Genomic DNA, 23,250 nt, shown 5'->3' with positions numbered 1-23,250 from the left:
TTCTCTCCTCAGGAATGTGAATCCGTTCCCTGCATTAATGGAGGTTCTTGTCAAGATTTGGTTAACGAATTTGCTTGCATCTGCCTGACTGGATACACTGGCAAGTTCTGTGAACTTGATATTGATGTTTGCAGTGAGCCTGCACTCAGCTCAGTACTCTGTCAAAATGGCGGTGTATGTGTTGATGGGCCTGGAAGAACTTTTCATTGCAGGTTAGTAAGAATACTGTCATTTAACATCTGTAGTTAAGGGACATTCATTTGCCAAGTTTTCAGTGCAGTGTTGCTGTATGCATTATGTGAACTTAATTGGGTTTGATAACACTTAAGGACATATTAGAAATGTTATTAAAAAATCAGAGTTAATTATTGCAGTTTTCTGCTGTGGCCTCATATCACTTTAGACATTTTTGAACCCTGAGCAAAAGCCACCATTTTCCAATATTGACACTGCAAGTATTTAGAAAAAAAAAATCAAAATCCTTCACATTAGTGTTATAGTCCTTTCCAGAATTACATGTGGAAACATGTAGCATAAACAGAACTTAATAATTTAAAACTCATGTTTATAGATGCATATGTACTCTTGTAATTTGTATTCAGGTATTAATTTACTGTAACATTTAGACAACAGGTAGTTTATGCATTATGTTTGCAAAAGCTTGTATCCAAAGAAATCTCCTGTGGTCCAAGATTATAATACTCTGGATACTGAAGGCTTCTGACTTCAATGTATGTGTAACGTTATGTGTAATCTTAAAGCTTATTTAACTGTAGTATAGTAAAACTCCCTTAATATACTCAACAGATTTTACATATTGTTCTCTGTATCTAATAAATCCATCAACTCAGAAATGTTATCTAGGTCTCTAATCATTCTGCAGAAATATCAAATACTAAGTAAGTGTTTTATTAGTTCATTTAATAATGAAGCACAAATATTTTCCCTGTGTAATTATGTGCAATATCTGGATTTTATTTATGTACAATAATGAAGCTTAAGGTAGTTGTTTTATTTAAAATAGATGCTGATGTAGAGACAAGAGTAATCATTATTGGATGTATCAGTTTATAACTTTATAATATACTTTCAGAGATGAATCATAGAATCATAGAATGGTTTGGGTTGGAAGAAACCTTTCAGATCATCTAGTTCCAACCCCCCAGCTATAGACAAGGACACCTCCTTATAGACCAGGTTGCTTAAAGCCCCATCCATCCTGGCCTTGAATGCCTGCAGGGTGGGGGCATCTACAACCTTGCTGAAAAACATGTTCCAGTGTCTCAACACCCTCACAGTCAAGAATTTCTTCCTAATATCTAGTTTAAATCTACCCTCTTCCAGTTTAAAACCATTTCCCTTTGTCCTGTCACTACACACACTTATAAGAAGTCCCTCCACAGCTTTCCTGTAGGCCCCCTTCAGGTACTGGAAAGCCGCTATATGGTCCCCAAGTAAGCCTTCTTGTTTCTAGGCTGAAGAGGCTGATCCAGCCCTCTGATCATCTCTGTAGCCCTTCTCTGGTCCCTCTCCAACAGCTCCATTTCCTTCTTGTGTTGGGTGACTCTGAACTGGTTGCAATACTACAGATGGAGTCTCATGGAAGCAGAGTAGAGGGGCAGAATCACTTCCGTGTAACTGCTGGTCACAATTCTCTTGATACAACTCAGGATATAGTTGGTGTTCTGGGCTGCAAGTACGTATTGCCATCTCATGTTGAGCCTTTCATCAACTGACAACCCCAAATCTTTCTCCTCGGGGCTGCACTAAAGACATTCTCCACTCTACCTGTATCTGTGCTTGGAATTGCCCCAACCCAGATGCAGGACCTTGCACTTGGCCTTGTTGACCTTGGGCTCACCTCTCAGGCCCGTCCAGGTCCCTCAGGATGGCATCCCTTCCCTCTAGCATGTCAACTGCACCACTCAGTTTGGTGTTATCTGCAAACTTGCTGAGCGTGAACTTGATCCACATTGTCTACAAAGATGTTAAATAACACCGGTCCCAGTACTGATCCCTGAGGAATGCCACTCATCACTGTTCTCTACTTGGACATTGAGCCATTGACTGCAACTCTGAGTGAGACCATCCAACCAATGCTTTATCTAGCGATTGGTCCATTCATCAAATCCATTTTTCTCCACAACATCATGCGGGGCAGTGTCAAATGCTTTGCACAAGTCCAGGTAGATGATGTCATTTTCTTCATCCACTGAGGCTGTAGCTCCATCATAAAAGGCTTGTAAGAAATATTGAAATAATGCTTTGCATCCTCATCAAACTCATCCATGATACTGAAATGAAGCTAAGGTTGAAATGTCGTTTTCAAATAATTCTGTATTTTTCAATTCTCTTAGTAAACAGAAGAAGCTAGTAGAAATACGTTTTAGTGTAATGTATACAATGCTGTTAAAAATATGCTTGTTTGTTTTTTCTCTCAGATACATGGACACGTGTTAGTATTTAGCAAATGTCAAAGTGTTCTGAAGCTTGATTCAAAAACTCTTCTAAACTCTTTAGTTGTTGTTAGGTGAGGTTAGAAATCCTGTGCTATTAACATAAGTAGCTGTCTACTCCTTTTGACAGAATTACTGTAAGGATTACATCTTTTAAGGGAGAAATCAATAAGGGGAAAATGTTCCAATATAAATGGTTGAAGTGATGATATTGAATGCAAAATTTAAGAGAACTGTTGCTAACTTTTAACATTCTAGATGTTATTTTACTTTATATCCTAGTTAATCTACTAGGGTGGAGTTTTTGTTCTACACTAATCAGGTGCTGGTTTCCATGTCTCTTCTTTTAGCTATGTTGATGATTCCCTGGTTATTTGCCATATTCTTTTGTTTTAAATCTGAAACAAATTTTAAATTCCACTATATTCAGACAAGGAAGTCACTGATTCTAAAATGGCACAAGAAAAAATAAAAGCTCTTGATTCATGTATTTGGAATCCCTTCTTAGCATGATAAAACTAATAGTGTATGGCCAATAATATTTCATATTAAAAAACAAATTTATTCCTCCTAACCTGTGGCTCAATTTCCACTGGTATTCCTTTGTGCCCTTGCATTAGAAGTTGTGAAATTTCATTAGTATTCAACATAATTAGCACAACAAATGGCCCATGGACTTCCAGGACTTACTGGTTTTTGGTAGTTTAACTAAATATTTGCATCATTTTCCAGCATCTCAGCTGGAAAAGACTCATAATCATACAAGAAAAGAAAAAAAATAGGAATATGTCTTGTTAAAGAATCAGTTTATTGGGATGATACATAAATGGCCTTATATCTTGTGCAAGTTTTCTAAACACAACTTGCGTGCAAACTGGAGGATAGAACTGGTACAGAGGGTAGAACAGAAGAGTAATTGAAAAATAAGGGAGGGGAAAGCAGCTTTTACTTTGGCAGAATGCCACAAATATCCAAAGAAATGGGGAATCCTAACACTGACAGCTGTTACACACTCCAAAGGAATGGACATGAGGAAAGACAAAAATCCTGTATCTTTTAGAGTTTCTTTATTTTGAGGATCTGCTGTGGAATGCTTGTACTGTTTTGGTTGGCAAAACAAAATAACAGGTAATGAAAAGTGTTCAGTAATGGATAAGTGTCAGACTGCCTTAACTGTGAGCAGTGCTGCTAGCGTCAGCTGTGATGTATGGGATACTTTACCCAGTAGTATTGTTAAAGGTCCAAGTTTTCTTGACTTATGTGGGAATCAATTACATGAACAACCCTACAGGCTTCTTCCTGAAATGAATATGAAAAATGCCCTCTGGGATAGCCCTTGAATGGTGTATTATGTGAAATATCTTTGTCTTTAAACACGTTGTTTAAAATTAAAACAACTCATTGAAAATGAGAGAGGAGCTGGGAGCTGTAATTCAGTTCCATCCTGGGCAGACTGCCACTGAATCAGGGCCTTAGGAAAGCCATCACCAACTGAAATGCCCACCTTCCTTGCTTTTTATTGTGCTTTTATTAAAGCAACTGTCTGCAACGTGAATGAATACCATATATTTTAGCTAATTAATAAAAAAGCTATCATGAGGCCTAAAGGGGCTTTCCGAAGACAGTCCAACCCAACTACATGTGGTTGGTAAAATGAATAATAAGAATTCTGAGAACTTTTCATAGTATTTTGCAAGTAGTTTAAGGAAAATAATCTGTTACATATGAAATTATCAGATTTCATTTTTCATTATATTAGAACCATAGCTGGTTTTTCCACACTTCAACAAATTTTGGTACCAAGAATACTTGATGTGTTTGCTGTTGGATTTAGAAAGTGGGAAAAAAAATCCTCCCTTCCCACTCCTGCATGCATAGAGCTTTTTTCAAATGTGCCTTTCAGGCCATTCCTACTGACTAGCTTCAGAGACTATGCTGTCTTGAGAACCTACTTCCAACCTGACCAAATGAAAATAATGTCAACAGCTTTATGACAGATCTTAGACGAAATCATTGAATATTGTTGCTTCATTGTACTTTTCCAGCAAATTGTAGCATATCGTTTTTTTTTAATGTTTTTGTTAGGCAAAGCAAAACAATTTTTTATATCATTGTCTTTCTCTTTGCCAAGTGTTCTGAAGCTACTGTATTTGTTCTAATTTAAACAACCATTCTACTGCTACTCATATTTTAAAAAATATATAGGGTATTGATTTCTATGACAAAATGCAACATAAAATGGGTTCCTTCTTGAATTTGTCTAAAATATCATGAAATGTCTATAACTGATAAGAAATATCCTTCCTGTACTTGATTTTACACTAGATGCTTCATTTTTCCTCGGAGGGTTTCATACTGAAATACTAATTTTCAGTTTTGCTGGCCACAGTTAGTGTCCAGTGTTCATTTCACAAAGTTTCCATGCATCTGCACTGGAAAAATAGTACCAACAGGATCTAATCTCAGTGGGTTATTTTTTCTCTCTCTAAAATTATTGTAGTATAGCAGCAGGTAATGGCCATTATGGTACCCCAAACTGATTCTTTTTCTGCTGCTATGGAAGTAATTTTATATAGGAAACACTAATGCTAGGAAACAGTCAAACATTTGTAAAATATTATTCCTCATATTTTATGCTGTAAAAACTTTGTTTTGTGTTGTCCCTATCACTTTTGGTAGCTCTGTCTAATTCAATGTGTAGTTCTTTTGACTAGATATTATGTTAGGAAATCTGGAGAGAGAAGGTGGTATTTCAAGTTTCATCTTGTTCTTTTTTCTTCTATCATAACCAGACTTCCAACGAATGCCAGAACTCAGTAGAAAAACAAGATTATTTTTTTCCCCAACTTTTTGTCTACTACTACATATTACTACATATAGATCTCAGTTCAATGGTCAGATAAAGTGGTTACCTGAGGCATAAGGTTAAGACCCTTCCCAAAGGTTATTAAAAAAAAAAAATTACATTAAATATTGATATGTCTTTATCTCATAAAATTTATAAGCTTTCCAAGCTTTTATTTATGCCTAACGTTTAGCTAATCTGCAATCAACTGTATCTGTAATAGTGTTGTATATGTGATATATGCTTGTTATATATTCCTCCACTCTTGAATTTCTCCAACAATGGAAAATAACAGTATTTTAGGGGTAAAATAAAAGTATAGTGTTGGAGTCTTTTCCTCTGCTGTCCAGCTTATCTCCAAAGGTCTCATTAGAGTGACAGTGAAAGGTCTACACCTAAAGGTCTCATGAACTGGGGAAAATAACCATAGAATCATATAAATTTTGGCTTGAAGCAACCTTATGCTTTATGTTGGTGTATTGCCAGTGTTGGATCAAGTCATGGCTTTGTCCAGCCAAATCTTGAAAGTTTTCAAATAAGAGAACTGCACAGTCTTTGAAAATATTTTTCTAATAGCCAGCTTGAACATTCTTACTCACAGTCTTTAACTTCCGGTCATTCTTATATTCTGTCGTTAACCAAACAGAATTTGTCTTCACCATCTTTGTAACACTCCAAGTTGCATGCTGTTATTAGATCATTTACTGTCCGCATCTTCATAAGATTAAACAAGATAATTCCTGCAACATGCCCATTGAGGTCATGTCATCTGTATGCCTGAGTATTTTTATATTCTCTGGTTACTTAACTGAAGAGAGCCAATGGGTGTGTTTCTATATATGCAAATCTAGACTATTGCAGATGCAGTCACATCATTGCCAAGCAGAAGGGTTGTTAACTGCCCTGGGTCTTCTGACCCTGTTGCATCTAATAGAAGTCAGTGTGCAGATTGTCAAATCTGCAGCGAGAAAGTACTATTGCCTCATGCAAATATAAACCCCCAGTTTATACTTTTCAATAGCACTGCTACTTAGTTGGCTGTACACTACACCATGAATTTACACAGCCTTGATGACAGAGCTTTGCACTCCTCCTCATTCTCCTTCATGAGTCTTCTGTCTACAGATTCATGGAGTCTGCAGATGGTAATATAATCAAGATGGCTGAGAGTACCTTAGATGTTCCACTCATTATCAGCCATTAACTAGATACCAGGCCATTGCTTACTTCTCTGTAAGCCTGACAGTCATCTACTTTTGAAGTCATCTAACAGAGTGATCATCTAGTTCAGATTTTCTCGGCTTAAAAATGAGGATGTGATGTGAATTCTTGCTGTAGTAAAAAATCCAAGTAGTATTCAAACAGAATCACAGAATCCAAACAGTTTAGTCAAGCAGTATTTGCTCATGGTAAATAAATGTTGAATGCTTACGATCAACTTCCTGTCATTTCTGTGTTTGGAAATGGATTCCAAAAGGCTATGCCTATGGCCTTTCTAGAGATTGAGATGCAGCTGATTGATGTGTAGTGCAGTCTTCCCTCTTGATTTTTTTAAAAGTAAACTTAATGTTAATCGCTTTCCAATTGTTAGATAGCCTAAAGTCATTGTTCATTAACACCACTAATGTTTATGTTGGTGGGAGTAAAAACAGCCATTTCTTTTCCTGAAAAATTAGCATTTCTTAATTTACTATGGGTGCCTGACTACTAATATCATTACAACAGATAAATATCTGTTTTTATTGATGAATCCATCATTTACAGCAAGAAGTTGGAAACTTCAGGTTAATGTTATTTTGTTTGTTTGTTTGTTGTTTTTTGCTTTTAAATGGCAGTCTTTTTAACTTTAGCAATACCACTTTTGTGTGGTAATAACTCATTCTTTTTTTAACAGCTGCGCAGTTAATATACCTGTGCTCTCTTGGTTAGCAGCTGTCCAATGCTAAGAGAAGACTTTTCATTCCAGTTGCGTAACATTGCAGACTATGTGGAAGTTTAACTTCCCATGGAAGAAGACGTGGGTGGGTCATTACTAAATGTCAGTATAAATATTTTATCAATAGAGTAGTAAAGTCAATAATATGACTCTTGTCTAGTAGTTCAGGAATAAATGTAGCCATACTGTATAGTGAATGGCAATCAGTAGAAGAGGTTTGATAACAATGTCATATCATCTTAGTGCATATGATAATTTATTATCAGTGCTGTTGTTGTCTTATAATTAAATTGAGGTGAACTGAATAGTCTGTATCCTTTTTAGTGGCCTCCAATTTATATTCTATTCTCTGAACTTGTGCTTTAATTAGAGCTGAATAAATAGAGTAGAACATATTAAATAAATTGACATTTGCTGCTGTAAATTCTTCCTTTTTCCCTCTTTGGTTGATGTACTGAAAAAAAAGCCCTAAAAGTAAATTCAAAAAAATTAAAAAGTAAATCAAAAGTGCTCCCTATTTCCAAGGGTCTTTGGGGTATTAAGTTGTATACGTGAATGACAAATAGAACAATAGCCGGCTTTGGTGATAGGGAAATATAGGATCTAAATATCTTTCCAGGTCTTGTTCTCAGTGACAGGATTTGTGCTGAAGCGCACAATATCCAGTTATATCATTTATTTCAAGTGTTATCGTGCTGACAGTTCATTTGGTTTGTTTCTTATCCATGGATACTTTCTGAAAATCAGTGACAGAACTTGCAGTGATTATCTGTTTCTCACTTTCTTTCAAGTGAAAAGCTGTGTTTCTACCTAAAGAAAAAAAAGTCATTGTTAATGGCACTGGCAATTTTCTTCATCGCATAATTGTGGAAGGTGTGCAAAATTAGAAACTGAAGTAAAAGAAAGACAAGCCCAGATCACTAATAAGATGAGTGTACTAAGATGCTTTAAAGTATGAGTCTTTTCAGAGGTCTAAAATAGTATGTGTGGTGCATATTGCTGAGAATATTTGGAAATTGAGAGCAAAGTTGAATGCATGGCCTGCTTCCAAATGAGAATGAATGCAGCTCCAAGAAGCTCAGCATGATGTTTTCTTTTTACTTGGAGCCAAGTAAAAAGAAACAATATGCTTCAAAACAATAAAGAAAATCCTCTCCAAACCACATCTATCCTTCAAATACAAGAGCAACAATATCTGGCAGTGTGTGGAAGAATCCTGTGCACACTTTTATTACATATAACATGCAATCAATATTTCTTTTTAAGTAATATCTACCTATTTAAAAGTCTGTAGATTTCTGTCTTAATTATGAACTTTTTTTTTCCAGTTCAGATATTTCTCCCTCAAGCAAAATGGATCTAAGTGATTCTTGCAGAACTTCCCATTAGTTTGATTTTGTACTTTTCTCAAAATAGCACCAATCAAGAGAACAGACTCTTGAATACACTTTTTAAAGGCTTACAAGCACGGATCAATCATATTATTGTAAAAGGTATCAAAGAGTGAATTTCAGCCAAGATAAGCATTGTTGAATACTGGATACTTCTCAGAAAGCCTTTTGCATTTCTCTGATTAGACCCATTCTGCACTTATCATGTTCACAGTTCTCTCATGTGTTACCTTACCATTTACTACTTATATATTTCATTAACTTGGATTTTTTATTCACTGAATTTTCTAGAGGCAGCTCTTAGAAGTTATTAAATATGTACCACATTCTGAACCTTTTAACTGATGAGGCACAGCCTAATCTGAAAGTGAGAGCACTGAAATCAATAAAACTAAAGGAAATACAGTTTGATGTTCAATGTAAAATGTGGTAGAATCAGTCTTTTGAGACTTAGGTGATAAATATAGACAAATCAAATCTTGCAACTAATTCAAACTTGTAAAAATAGTAAGAAAATGTGTAAGAATATATATCTCACAACCAAGGTTTGAGTTTGCAAGTTGGCACGAATAGAAGTACTTAGGAATGGTGCTAGAATGCCATCATATGTCATTATAGAAACAGCTGCAGGTTTGATGCCTGCTGGGGGCCTAGATCTGAGATATTTCAGAGGGACTACCAAAGCTGATCCTCTGACAACTATTCTCTCCTGTTACTCCATGTGCTGTTACTCCACACAAAAATTACGCTTCCAGGGGAAACCTAAGCAGTATTAAAAGTAATTACAGAGCTCTAAGGGGGGCAGTCAAAGGCATGGAGGCCCAGGTTGTGTTCTCCTTCATCCTGCGATTCTGATGAACGGATGTGAGAAAAAGGGTCTTTTTGATAAGACAGATATCAATATTGGCTTCAGAACTGGTGTTGGCAGTGGGGTTTAAACTTCTATGACCGTATGACCCTGCCTACAGATCAGTATCTGCTTTGGGAAGATAAGAGCCACCTCACTCAACAAGTCAAAAGTATTTTTGCCAAGCAGGTGGCCGTGGGAGAACTGTTAGGTCATGGCTCGAACGGGTGATTGAGCACCTGGGGTAGGGGTGCTCCAGGCTCAGGGAGCACAGGCAAATTGCTTGCACCTGTGCTGTCCACATGACCAGAAGGGGGGACCAAGCGTGGAGCTACCCTGGTCTCATATAAAGGCCAGCCTCTGGGAGGAGGTTTTTCAGATTTAGGCTGCTTCCTGAGAAGGAGTGTTGTGTAGTCAGAGAGCTCCTTCCTCAGTTGGGTGAGTTTGTGTTCAATTTTTTTATTATTTTCTTCCTTCCTTCCTTCCTTTCTTAGCTTATCTATGCTTTACTTGTTATTGTTAAGAATTGTTATTGCTAAGAATCTGTCTTAAGCAATTTCTCTTCTTTTTGTGTGGAATAGCTGGCTGATTTAATAAGGAGGGTTCCATAGAGTTGTTAAGTTTGGAAAAGACCTTTATGGTAACCTTATCTAACTGTCCACTTATCATCAATACCTACTAAGCCATGTTCCTAAATACTATGTCTGTTCTTTCCTTAAATGCTTTCAGTAATGGTGACTCCACTGTTTCTCTGGGTAATCTGTTCCAGTGCCTTTTCACTCATTCAGTGAAGAAATTCATCCTAAGATCTGATCTGAACATTCTCTGGTGCAACTTAAGGCTGTTCCATCTTGTTCAATTGTTAGTTTTCTATAAGAGACCAGCCCTACCTCACCACAATCTCCTTTTAGGTTGTTGTAGAGAGCAGTGAGGTCTCCCTTGAGAGAGGAAAACATCACAAAAAAAAAAAAAAAAAAAAAAAAAAAAAAAAAAAAAAAACAAGAATAGGGCTTAAGCAGGATCTTCTCCAGCACTTGCACATAAGCACAAAAGTGTTTACAAGGTACCATTGTGAACAAATGCATCAAACTCTTCCTAGGAGCTCAACATGCTGATGTGCCTCCCTAAAGTGTCTGTATACTAATGCATTAAATGATTAAAGTGAGGACAGGGCAAAGTAGCTTTGTACTGGGGATATACTAAAGGTTGCATGAATAAATAGGACAAAAAAGTGGGGCTCTTTACTTTGTAACCTGTGTGACTGCTGGATGAAAAAGAGTGTCTTTACAGGTTCTGTAGGGACAACACAGGACATATGCAATCCAGGAGGTTCTTGAAATTCAAGTAACCTTCCTCAAGTAACAGAGGAGGTCATGAGAAGGGGTGCCCTGCTGAACCTTACACTCACCAGTAACAAACAGTGCTTGTTGAAAGTAGTAAGTTGAAGGCAGCCTTAGCTGCAGTGGCCGTGAAATGATGAGCCCAAGAAAGCTAGTTAATATTAAAGGATTGCCTCCGTCAGGAGGTGACCTCATGAGTGATGCATCTTAACAAAGAAAAAATCAGGCAGAACTTCTAGAACATCTGCCTACATGGGATGAACAAGGGGCCCCTGTCCACACTAAAATGTGAATACAGAGACAATATCCAAGAATCCAGGGATGAAGATAGGAAAGCTACAGCCCAAATGGAATTGAATTTGATCAAGGATGTTAAGAGCAACAAGATGAGCTCCTGCAAGTACATCAGTGACAAAAGAAATACAAAGGAAAATATTAACTGGTACCTGAATGAAGCAGGGGACTTAATAACAGTGAAAACAGAAAAATCTGATGTACTGAATGCCTTTTATACCTCAGTCTTCACTTGCAAGACTGGTCTTCAGGAAATCTGGTTCTTATAGACCAAGTTAAAAGACTGGAAATGAGAAGACTGACCCTTGATCAAGTAGCAGACTACTAAAGCGAACTGATTTTCATGAAATTCTCATGTTGTATGGGTGTTTTTTTTTAGTTTAGCTCCCTATACAAAAAAAAAAAAAAGCATAGTGAATTCACTGATTTTTTTTTTCCATTAACTGTTTAAATTTTTGTCTTAGCTACACAGGAGCTGACATTGTGATCTTTAGCACAATAGTACCTATATATTTATGTATCTAATGTATATTTTATATATTCTGTACATATAAATTCTTGCAGAATTTCATGGTTGTAGAGATAAATTTGAGAATCTGCAAGACTGAAGCAAGCTTGCTTGTACAGTAATGCCAATAAGCTTCTCTACAGAGAGATGTCTACCTTAAAAGAATATAATTCTCTACTGTAATTAAACTGCTTTTTTAAATGGCAAAACCCACATCACTACCACGAGTCATCCTCTTGTATGAATCATGTCTGCCCAGAGGTTTTTTTCTCCATAGTTGTTAGATGGAAATGTGTGGGTTTTTTTCCAGATTCACTGCATCTGTGCTAGCAAAACATTAAAAGTTCAGCCCCAGTCATTTTGCTTTTCTCCTTGGGGGGGGGGGGGAGGATTGGCAGTCTGACAAAATCATAACTAGGTGTGTTTTGTTTTTTTGTTTTTAGGAGCTAGGTTCACACTGCTGCCAAAACAACACCTGCAGCAGCATTCACTCCCTGGGAGTTAGCAGAACAATTTTATCAGCTGAGGAAAGAGATGCCTGTATGTTACTGTCTGCAGACATGGCATACAGAAGAGTTTCTTCAGAATTCAGAAAGATGTGACTATCAGATGGGAGAGTCTAGAAAGGCTCATTTTATAGTTGTTTGAATGTAGTTTCAGTAGCACAAAGCTGGAAATACTTGATCCAGGTGATAGCATGTAACAAGTAATCTAGTACTTGGCTGGTATGTAGCTAGAAGTGTGGAAATGCAGGTAATGCAAAAGTCACAAAGTTCAAGGCATACACTTGCATGCTCTACATATATATATGCTATGTATATTTATGTATAATTGTACGCCTGAGTGTATCTTTTAACTTGTTGAACTACATTCTCAGAAAATGTAGGAAAAAATGTGCTAAGCAATAGTTGTATGGGTTACTAAGCCGAAAAACTGAAGTATAGGAAATGCCTAATCCATCAGCCTGCATATCATATAGTAAGACAATTTCTCCATAGCCACAGGATATTCTTATTTGTGCTTCATCTGCACTGTGTGAATATTTCAGATACACATCAGGGCAGATTTGAGATTACTCAGGGACTCTGGCTTTTGTAGCAACTAAACTGCTATACAAATAGCTTCATCTTTTATGGTCCACGAAATACTTAATATAATTTCCTTGAAAATTTCTCTTGCAAATATTGTTTTCAGGGTAAGAAATGAAGTATATGTTAATTTTTATTTAAAAAGTCTCATTTCCTTTAGGAGTATACTATGTTTTCTCTTGTAGTATTCAACTATGCCTCTCAGATGATTTTATTATTTAACCAGAAGAAATTATAGCTGGTATGCAGACATGGGGAGAAATGTGTAGGTATGGTAAACATAAAAATGCCACTCCAAAGTGTGTAAAAAATAAATAAATAAATAAATAAAAAAGTTGATGATTGCATTAAGACATGTGGCTGGCAGGAATTCAGCAGATGGCATTAAATGATTAGCATAAGGAAATAGCTGATTTTAACTACACAAGGTGGTGCAGAGCGCAAGTCCTGCTGTGTGATTAGTCCTTTGTGTTTATTCATTCACATTTAAACAGTTTCCTTCTGTGTGAAGTAGCCAGCAATGCATTGAGAAAGCTACTGGTAGCATACATGCTTGTTACAGTCACTTTAACATCTTCTATGACAAGCATAATTACTAGCAATATCATGAAACTTTCCCCCCACCTTTCCCAAGGAAATTGAAGTGGAAAAAAAAAAAAAAAAAGTAATATGGAAATGTGGAAATATTATGAAAAAATTGACATGATTACTTTCCATGTTTCATTCAAATTATGTGGTCAATTTTTTTTAAGTTTCTGTAAGATGATTAGTATTATCTTTGTAATTTTGTCCAATTGTATTTTACCTTTTCATAAATCTCCTTCACTTCTATTTATCCCACAGTTCAAGCCAAGTTCTTTTCTATCTCAGTCTTAAATGATACTGCTTTTCAGCATTGTTGATGACTCTGAGCAACTCTTTAATTCTTCCCTTTAACTTACACAGTAATCAGGCAAACCTGTAACTACAAAAACATATTGTTTTGATATCTGATCATCATGGTGATGGATGGAAGATGGAAGACAGGAGAGCATCACCAAATGCTCAGCAGAGTCCTTTGTTTTCTGAGGAGCTGATTTTTCTCTAAGAACTCTTTTGAAAGCCGTTCAGTTGTGTCACTTTTTCAGGCCAAATACTTACCAGATTATTTTGCTCAAATACTCAATAGAACTCCTAGCGGTGAAGTGAGTAACAGTTTTGAGTAAGAATCAATCATGGTTGCATTGGATGGTGATCACATCATTTTGATGCTAAACAATATCCTCAACCTAGCTTCTTGTTTGAGAATTCATTAAATGGATTGGTACCCAAAAGGAGTTTTACTAGTTAATAAAAGCTAGTTGATAAAAGCAATATTTTTTTCTCTGAAATGTAGTAGGTATAGTAGATATATAGCAAAATCCAAATAATAAAAGAAAACGTACACAGTTAATACAGGTTTACTGAAGTGCAGCAAGATCTACTCATAAATAATAGTATGTTTATTATGGAGGAAAAGAGATAATCTATGTCCTTAACTGCTCAACTTTTGGATGGCTTGAAAGCATTGTAATAGGTAGGCACATTGTTGTTACTTAGAAATCTTGGCTGTTTCTTGACCTGATTTTCTTGTTTGTTTTCTGGCAATTTGTTTCATAGTTGCAGAGAGTGGATTTTTATACATGCACTTGGTGTCAGCAGTTCCTCTTTATGGCTATCCAAATGAATCTTTTTTTTTTTAACTCTAGCTCATTTCCCAACTCCTTGGAGTATCAATCAAAACAGTGAGAAGCTGTTTAACATAATATATACCTAGAACAGATAAGCAAAATCAAAAGTTGTTTCGTTTCCAAAAACATGTTACTATATGTCTATTCATAATCAAATAATAAATCTCTCTTGCTCATAAATTGTTCAGAGATAAATATTGCCCTGTACCACAATGAGGGATTTTTTTTATAAAATAGGGGAGCTCTAGTTCTCCTGCTTTCTTTACTGAACAAGAACAACCAGTTCTGTCTCAGTTCCTTTCTAATTTAGTATCTCACTTCTCTCAAAGCCATTTTATTCAATAGCACCTTAAAAGGCAGAGCTAACTTCATATTCTAGAAAATGGAAGCAAGCAGCTGCATCTAATTTCAATTTTTTAAAAATAATTTCTCCTTTCTTATTGAGTGAAGTTGCTGCTTTCTCATTTTCTTGCTGAATAGATTCCTATATCATGTAAGAGCATTTTGAAAGAACCGTTCAGAATCAAGTAGTAGGAGGAAAGAAATCTTGTCCCTAATATGTGGAATGAAGGTATTTTTTAGGTGCAGATTGAGTTCAAACTGGTAAGTTTACATTAAAAGTTAAAGTATATAGATATTCTATCATTCATTTATTATTTTGTTTTATATGTGTTTGTTGTGGTTGAACCCAGCAAGCAGCTAAACACTACACAGCCTTTTACTTGCTTCCGTCTCTTGCGGTGGAAGAGGGAAGAGACTTGGAGGGGGAAAAATTAGAACTAGGTTACTAAGGCAGAAAAGGAACAGAAATAACAGTAACACAAAGCAAGTGATGAATAAAGCAACTGTTTGCCATCTGCCTATCAATGCCAGCTAGTCCCTGAAAAGTGCTCCCGTTCCCTCCCCTTGGCCAACTCTCTGCAGTTTTATAGTTGTGGTTTTTTTTTGTTTTTTTTTTTTTTTTTTTGCATGATGTCATAGAGCATGGAATCCCTTTGACCAGTTTAGATCAGCTGCCTTGGTTCTGTTCCCTCCCAGCTCCTTTTGCTCCGCCATCCTCTTTGTCTGGACAGTCCAAAATGCTAAAAACCTGAAACATCCTTGGTTCTGTACAGTACTGCTCAGTAGCAATTAAATGATCAGTGTGTCATCAACATTTTTTTCCTCCTAAAGCCAAAACATTGCTTCATACCAAATACCATAAAGAAAATCAACTCTGTCCTAGCTGAAAATAGGCAGCATATTTTATCTTTTCTGTAAATCCATAGTGTTTATTCCCTTCATAGATTTAAGCTAAAACAACTCTGTTTAATCAGTAATTTGCTTCCAGTTGTACATCTGCCAAATTCCTTCACTGGAGAAATGATGTTTCCACTCATATTTACTCGACATTACCATAATTTTTCATTTCAAATTAATGTCAACTATCCATCTGCTATTAAGCTACAGTGATTTTTCCTGCATTCAGACCAAGCTGCTGGGTCTGGACGCTTTGCTGCCCTTTTATTAGTAGTCTGGAATTGAGTGACAGTCCTTTTCTCAGTTGACTCAAGTATGTGAATAGAGATGATTTTACTTCTTGCTGTTAGTTTTGTTGCATTTGGAAATTTAACATTATCTGTAAGATATCTCCAAGTTCACATCTGAAAGCTCAATTGCTGTAGAACTTGTGGGTGCTTGGTCTACAATAGGATTGAATGTATGGGAGTGATTTTCATAGCTTTCCCTCCTCCAGTCTAAGTCAAGCAAATAATTCATTTGTTGTTTGTTTTCTGGATATTCAGCACAGATGTGTATTCCAAGCTCTTCCTTTTTGAAAAACAGCCTCAGTGATGTAAATATCTGTGAGCATTACATTATTTTCTGTATTTCAGCATTCCTTGGAAACTTTACCATGTTAGTTTAAGCCTCCTTCCTATTTTCTTTTATTAATTTATCTCAATTTCTAATTTTCAAGTCATTAATTGAAATATGTAGTGTTAACACTTTCAGTGTTAAGGCCACCCTGTTAGTTGTCTCTGAATATCATTCTCTCAGAATTGTTCATTATCTGTATAATTCTTCAGTACATGAACTACTAGCTGTCCATCTGAATACATTTCCTAACCTTTTACAGAACATTGTTCCATCATCATTAAATCTCTCCCAGAGCACTGTGTGCATGTGTGATGAGGAGTGGGGGCTGTGCTGCAAGTGTTGGCTTGTGAATTTTTGTGGTGAGAAAAACAGCTGCAAGCATCTGCATAAAATTTATCTTAAATGAACATTTAGAACCACAGAATACTTAGGGCAATTTTAACTAAGCTGCTGAGGAAATTAAGTTATCTAGAAATATAGGAATGTATAGGAAGTTTAGGAATATAGGGACACAGGAAGTTTAATGTTGGAGCATCTTCCCTACGGAATTCTGATGTTAGGTTTTGCAAGTTGCAGTACTGAATATAAACTCTAATCCATGCTTTCTTACTGCAGCTCGTGTCTGGTTTTTTATTCGTTGTGTCAGTACACAATCATTGTAGTAGGCATCACATCTTAACTTTTATAGGGTTAACAGTAAATACACTCGCTTTTTATTTACTGAAGTCCAGACACAGAACTTAACTCAGAGTACATTCCCTAAATAATGGTGTTAAACACTTAGCTTAGAAGTTGTCACATTGCACTGTACAAAACTTTCCTGGAGAGAAATTGCGCCAGTTCACTCACCAACCAATTATTTAGAAATATGTCACATTTTTGGTTCCGTTGATTCTTTTTTTGTCAATTTAATTTCTTTTTCATGTTTGATTTGTTTCTTCAGCAAAAAAGTTTCACCTATTTTACTGTGTGAATTCTTGTGTGTTAATGCTATTTCCCACTGATTGACATGCCTCACTGTTCTCAAAGATTATTTAATATATTGTAAGATTGTTTCCAGATCATTGTGTTCTTGGTAATAAAGATGCTGAAATCCACAGTACTAAATCCTGAACAAAACAATGTAACCTGGTCAATTCATATTTGAAATATCATTAAAAATGTAATCAAAAGACAACTCTATTCTAAAAGAAAGTAAAAATATATTAATGATAAAAACTGTAGAAAATATAATCGGCAAATATGCAATCTTTGAACTAGCTAATACTACACTGCCTGTAAGTCTGATGACCAAAAACTTTGGTGTTTCAACTGATTAGATTTATGTTTCATATCTGACTGGCTTCAGCTTATGCATTAGCCAAGGAAGGAATATGATGTACTGGGTGGAAAATATTAATGGCTAACGGACTCTTTTTTTAAGAGTAGCTTTTTGCTATTTATTTTACAAATCTTTTTGTCTTAGTAAATTTTAAATGATAAAACAATGAACTTTTAAATACTTCATGGAAAATGTATTTTTCTGCAACTGTCTGTAAAACCTCTGAAGTTTTAAATATGCATCTATCTCTTGATACTGCAGTTCTGATTTATTGATTCCTAGCTCTGTAAAGTTGGATGTTGTTTGGGATTAAGTACCAAACAACTTTCTACATGAACAAAATTTAAAGCTAGATATCATGAGGAAGCCAAAGTTGTTGGAAATTGGTGTAAAAAATGAATTCTGGGAAAAAAAAACATTCAAGTTATTTTAAAAAAAACTGATTCAAACTATAGTTCCACTAAACTGCTGCTGACAGTGAAATGGCAGCGACAAGATTTTGATTTAAATTCTTTTAGTTATATCTTTACATTACCTGTTTCATGACAGGTAAACCTCTAACCTTACGTTTTTACATTTATGTAGGATATTCCTTCTTTAATATTCTACACAGTATCCTGTGGTATTACCATTCTTGTGTTTTTTTTTATCATATCTAATTCAAAAATCAATTTTTTAAAAATCCATATATGTTCTCTGCTTTATGTGACATCTAGAATAGGAATAATACTCTGCCTATTATTTTTAAAATTTATAATTTTAGAGCTTATGATTTTAAATCTTTACAAAGAAAACTGACTAATAAACAGGTGTCAGAGATGAAGATTATTCCTGCCGTGGTTAAAAGAAACAACATAGATTAAAAATTGTATTACATACTTACCATTTTTTTGTTGTTTTTTTTAATAAGTGGGAAGGTGTCTATATGTACGTGAATCAACAGTAGTTAATATTTGTATGCTGGGTATTGCAGGACGTGGATAAGTGTGTTAAGCTTTAAAAGACCTGAATGTTAGAGATGTAAGAACTATATTATCTGGTGACCTACTGTAAACTACAACACCTAACTCCAAGAGCACATTTACTGGAAACGTGTTTTGAATTTTTGGCAAAGGAAAGAGATGCACTGTCTCTACATTTGTGTCATGCTTGATAGAAAATCACTTCATAGTGTGCAGTTTATAAGAAGCTTACCTGCAGCTACTTTAGTGCCTAGTAATTCCCATTAGTTTGCAATCATAAAATGGTCAAGTGAACAGTAATTCTCAGAATGCTGTTATCACACACCCTTATGATACACAGAATGCCTTTTGCACTACTCATCCATTTTTATGGAAAGCAAATGAGAGTTGTCCCTGTGTCTGACCTTAATGGAAAGCTGCAATCTCAAATGTCAATGTAAATCTTTCTGAGAGCAATATACAGCATTCAGAATCTCAGTAACAGCTGTTTCTGTTGCCTTCTGAGAAGGCTGCACACCTTGTTTTCTACATATTTTTGTATTACTGTTGCCAGTGTTTATTTTTAATATATGCAAATGTTTTAACATACGCACACTATTTAAAAAAAATAAAAATTGAAAGCCTCATTGAACTCTTCTGATCCAGCTTGTCCACTCTGTCAGGTGAAAAGCCAGATCCACTGAATGTGATTGTTTTTCATCATGTGTGTCCTTAGCAGATGTTCACAATGAAGTAACTATACTTTAGATAGAGGTTGGCAGAAATGCTGAGAGAAAGACCATCATTATTGCCAGCTTCTCTTCAGTCCTACTGAATAATCTAAAAAATAATTCTGTTAAGTAAAATTCCATTAAATGTAAAAATGTTTAGGAAACGTGTCAAGATTCTTGTTGCTTTTTCTTCCACAAGAAGATTAAGAGGGGGAAAAATGCAGTGCAGATATGAGTATATTTACCTACAGCGAACATATGTAATGAATTTGGGAAGAGACATGAACTGATAAAGGTCAAAACAAAAATCGTAGGAAAAGATGTTAAGAATTCTCTGGTAAGAAGCAATAATAGAAATATTTAAGGAAAACATCCTTTTATACTTTGTGGATCAGTATATATTGTTCTTAATTTTTTTTTTTTTTAAGTCCTAAGTGAGGTTTGTAACTGCTGCTACAGGTGATGGTGGACCAAATAGTTCTGAACAAAAAGTACTTTTTTTAAGTTTTAGTATGTAAGAATACTTTTGAAATGCCTTAAGAATAGTCAGTAGTAAGAAGGTAGAGGCTACAGAAAGGCATGTGAACACATCCTTACTTAAGAAAATTATTTGTTTTGTAATTACCATGAGAACAAAAGAATGTAAGTTCATAAATTAACACAAAGTAAGCTAGACTATGAAAGGAAGTGCTAATTCTGTGCCCGTGTTTCCTTGAGCTCTACAAAGTTTAAAAGTGGAGTTGCAATGTGAGAGAAAATTCAAGTGAAGAAATCACCATCTGTCTAAGATCATGGTGAGCATTTTACCTTGTGAATGTTACTTCTAAAAAGTAAAAATCCTGAAAATTTTGGCCATCATCCTGATCCTATCTACCAAGTTCTTATATGTGAGAGACATATATATATATACATACATACACACAAGGGTGATCCAAAAGTAATGCATCCTATTTTTATTATACTGCCCACAGTATCAGAGGCAAATGATGGTGGTATGGCAGTAAATGGTGAACTTCCCTTCAATATTCCATTAAACCTTCATTCCAAATGACAGATGGCAGCTGAGGAGTAGTGTGACAAAATAGAATCTGACACAGAAGTGAGTATGAAGCCAAAGTCTTGCTGAATTCCTTTGTGTGGAGAGGAAAAAAAAAAAGCATTTGTTAACCTTCATCAACACTTGCTGAAAGCTTGTGGAGACCAAGCAGTGGATGTTGTGAGCACGCTGACAGGGGTGTGGTGTGTTTCAGCATGGAGACAGAGAAGTGAAAGATAAGCTATGTTCTGGACACTCATGCACAGCAGTCACACCATGAAATGATGAGTGTCTAAATCAGCTCATTTGCATGAATTGGCAGATTACAACCAGGGAACTGTATACAGAACTGAATACAGGCCTTAATGTATTGGAAACAGTGGTGGCAACTGTGGAATATTGTGAAGTTTGTGCCATGTGGGTCCCACAAATACACAGGAACAGTAAGAAAATAAGTTTGCAAGGACCTTTTGAACCAAGCGAGGCTGAAGGTGACAGTTTCATGGATCTCTTTGTTAATGGAGAAGAGACATGCTGTCACCGCTATGACTGGAGTCAAAAAGGCAGTTTATGGAGTGGTGACATATAAATTCCTCATCAAAGTGATTTTTGTAATGTTATGTTTTTCATTTACTTGTAGCAAAGTTGGATCTTTTGACATTAGAAATACGATTGAATCTAATTAAGATTTTTAAAAAATAATTCTGGTGTGTGCATACCCTGCATACCACTAATATGGACCTAGTTAGAACTGTAATATTATTTTTTCAAGCCAGAAGCTGCTACAGTGTATGACTCATAGTAACAGACAAACATTTGCACCCTTATTTTCCCCTTTAATTTCTCTAATTGTTTCTATTCACCTCCATCCCTTTACTGCATTGAAATGTAAAATATTAAAGATGTGCCAGCGGGACGTGCACTCAGTTATGTTTCCCTTAGTCTGCTGTCAGAATTCTGATTTGCAAATTATCGGATACATCTCCTTTCTCATCGAAATGTCTTTGACTTTATTATGTACTGCACAACCATCTGTCACACTGACAGTATTAATATGTGCTGTTTTTATTAGATAGTCTCCATTGTTTAGAGTGAGTGATTTTTCTGCTTAAACTGAATTTTTGTAGCAGGACCAGAGTGCTCTGGAATGTGGAGATTTGTGCTTTTTGTCTGATTGTATTTTTCTTGTAGATGCCCATTGTTTAATGCTCACATAACAGACATTTTACCTTCACTCTCAACCAATGGCCTACTTCACTTGGGAGCACGCCTTACAAAAGCTGGAGTTGTACTACATCTAAATGTACCAGACTGACCTACAGCAATGCTCAAGTGAAGAATTTATTTTCCCTTTGCTGCAATATTTTGTAACTTTAGTTTTTCCCCCAGAAATGATTCATTTTGCCTCAAGCACTACAACATAATCTTGCTTTCATATGAATCAGTACCTATTTTCCACTCGTTTCAGATCCACGTAGTCAAAACTCGCGTTGTAAATGTGAATATAAAGTTTCTTATTTGACAGTGTGATCTTCAGTCATAATTTTATTTATTTATAGTTTTAGAAGTTTATAATAAAACAATCCTTATAATTTGTATACAAACAGATATAAACTAGTTGTTCAGTTCCTTCAGTTACTGTGGTTCTTACCTGATATTATTTTTTCTCTTATATACACTACTCGGGTTTATTATTTCTTTCTGAAAGAGCATGATGTTAAAATGCTTTATTTTGGCCTTGTGGAATATATTGTTCATAACTGCTACATCTTTTGTAGCTCTTGAAGCTTAATTATTTAAAAATATTTTTCTGCTTTTTTGTAACATAACAGTGACTAATTTTTTCTTTAGTTATGTAATAGCTTTTATCAACTTGTTATTGATTCAGATTTCTATATTTATTCCTAAATTATTATCTGGTGAATTCAAAGCCAGGTTTTAGACTTAGAGGCCAATGTAAGAGTCATTCTTTCAGTTGACTACTTATGGGCAGATCTTTCCTTAAGCTTAATGGCAGGAAGAAATTCATTTTTTGGAACAAATCTTTTAGCTTCGTGTAAAACAGCAGAAGTGCGATACTTTATACTTCTTATAATTTACCCCAAGATCACTTTTGTTTCTCATCGTGACTTCAGTATTCTGTTAGAGTAGTAGCTGGGGAGAAAAAACGGTAAGTACATGCTGTCTTTTCCAAAATGTTAATATTATTAGGTGATTGTTTCTAGATTCTTTACAATACTTTTATTCTAGTATTTCTACTATTCATGTACAAGAAGTATCTTAATATAGATTTCTTCATGTCTTAAGTTACTGAAGAAAGTTAATTGTTAATAGTAGAACTCCTCAATGTCTGCTGGTAAATGTAAGGTTAAGCATTTGAATGATGGTTTCAATACTTTCTTCCTCTTACAGTAAGTTTATAGACAAGTTCACTAAACAAACTCATATACACTTCTGGGATTTGATTCTTATTTGCCAGTTTCTAATTCATGGTTGAATGGATATCTGTTTCAACTGAAGAAACCAACCACAACAACTGGTGGACACTATCGTAGATTTCAAGTGAAGTGTTATATTCCATAGTGTTAATCTCTGTTGAATCAGTTTTGCCTTCAAACTTCAAAATTACATTCAGACTATCATATCTACGTGAAAAACACAAATTACCTCAGTGCTCTGATGGTTTCAATTTCTCTCTCGTTAGATTAGCTGAGAAAAACTCTTGCAAATTACAAATATAACCTGGATTTTGAGATTGTAGGTATTTAAAGTGATTAAGATTATAATTGCATTTTATAACTTGGAGCATTTGAAGTGTAAAATTCATCTTCATAAAGTACAAAAACATCCAGAACTTGGGTTTCAATTTGTAGATGTAGTACTTATATTTTATCTGTAACTTGGCTTTCTTTAGGTTTTTTTTTTTAATTATTATTTTATTTGTAACATT

The 23,250-nt window shown here is 35.3% G+C and overlaps 1 protein-coding gene and 1 long non-coding RNA gene across 2 annotated transcripts in view; both read left to right on the top strand.

Moving 5' to 3' along the window:
- The window catches only part of LOC125689991 (protein eyes shut homolog), a 702,258-nt gene that overhangs the window by 298,853 nt on the left and 380,155 nt on the right, over window positions 1-23,250 (top strand). The window contains exon 25 of the mRNA XM_048937860.1: window positions 13-212. Coding sequence (XP_048793817.1) covers window positions 13-212 — 200 coding nt within the window. The remainder of the gene's footprint in view (window positions 1-12; window positions 213-23,250) is intronic.
- Window positions 9,862-11,486, top strand: LOC125689994 (uncharacterized). The gene is made up of 2 exons (XR_007375471.1): window positions 9,862-9,913; window positions 10,766-11,486. It is a non-coding gene; the product is annotated as an uncharacterized LOC125689994 (long non-coding RNA).

This window comes from Lagopus muta, chromosome 2 (assembly GCF_023343835.1).
Source record: "Lagopus muta isolate bLagMut1 chromosome 2, bLagMut1 primary, whole genome shotgun sequence".
Taxonomy (NCBI): domain Eukaryota; kingdom Metazoa; phylum Chordata; class Aves; order Galliformes; family Phasianidae; genus Lagopus; species Lagopus muta.
This window is presented reverse-complemented; position numbering and strand designations above follow the sequence as displayed.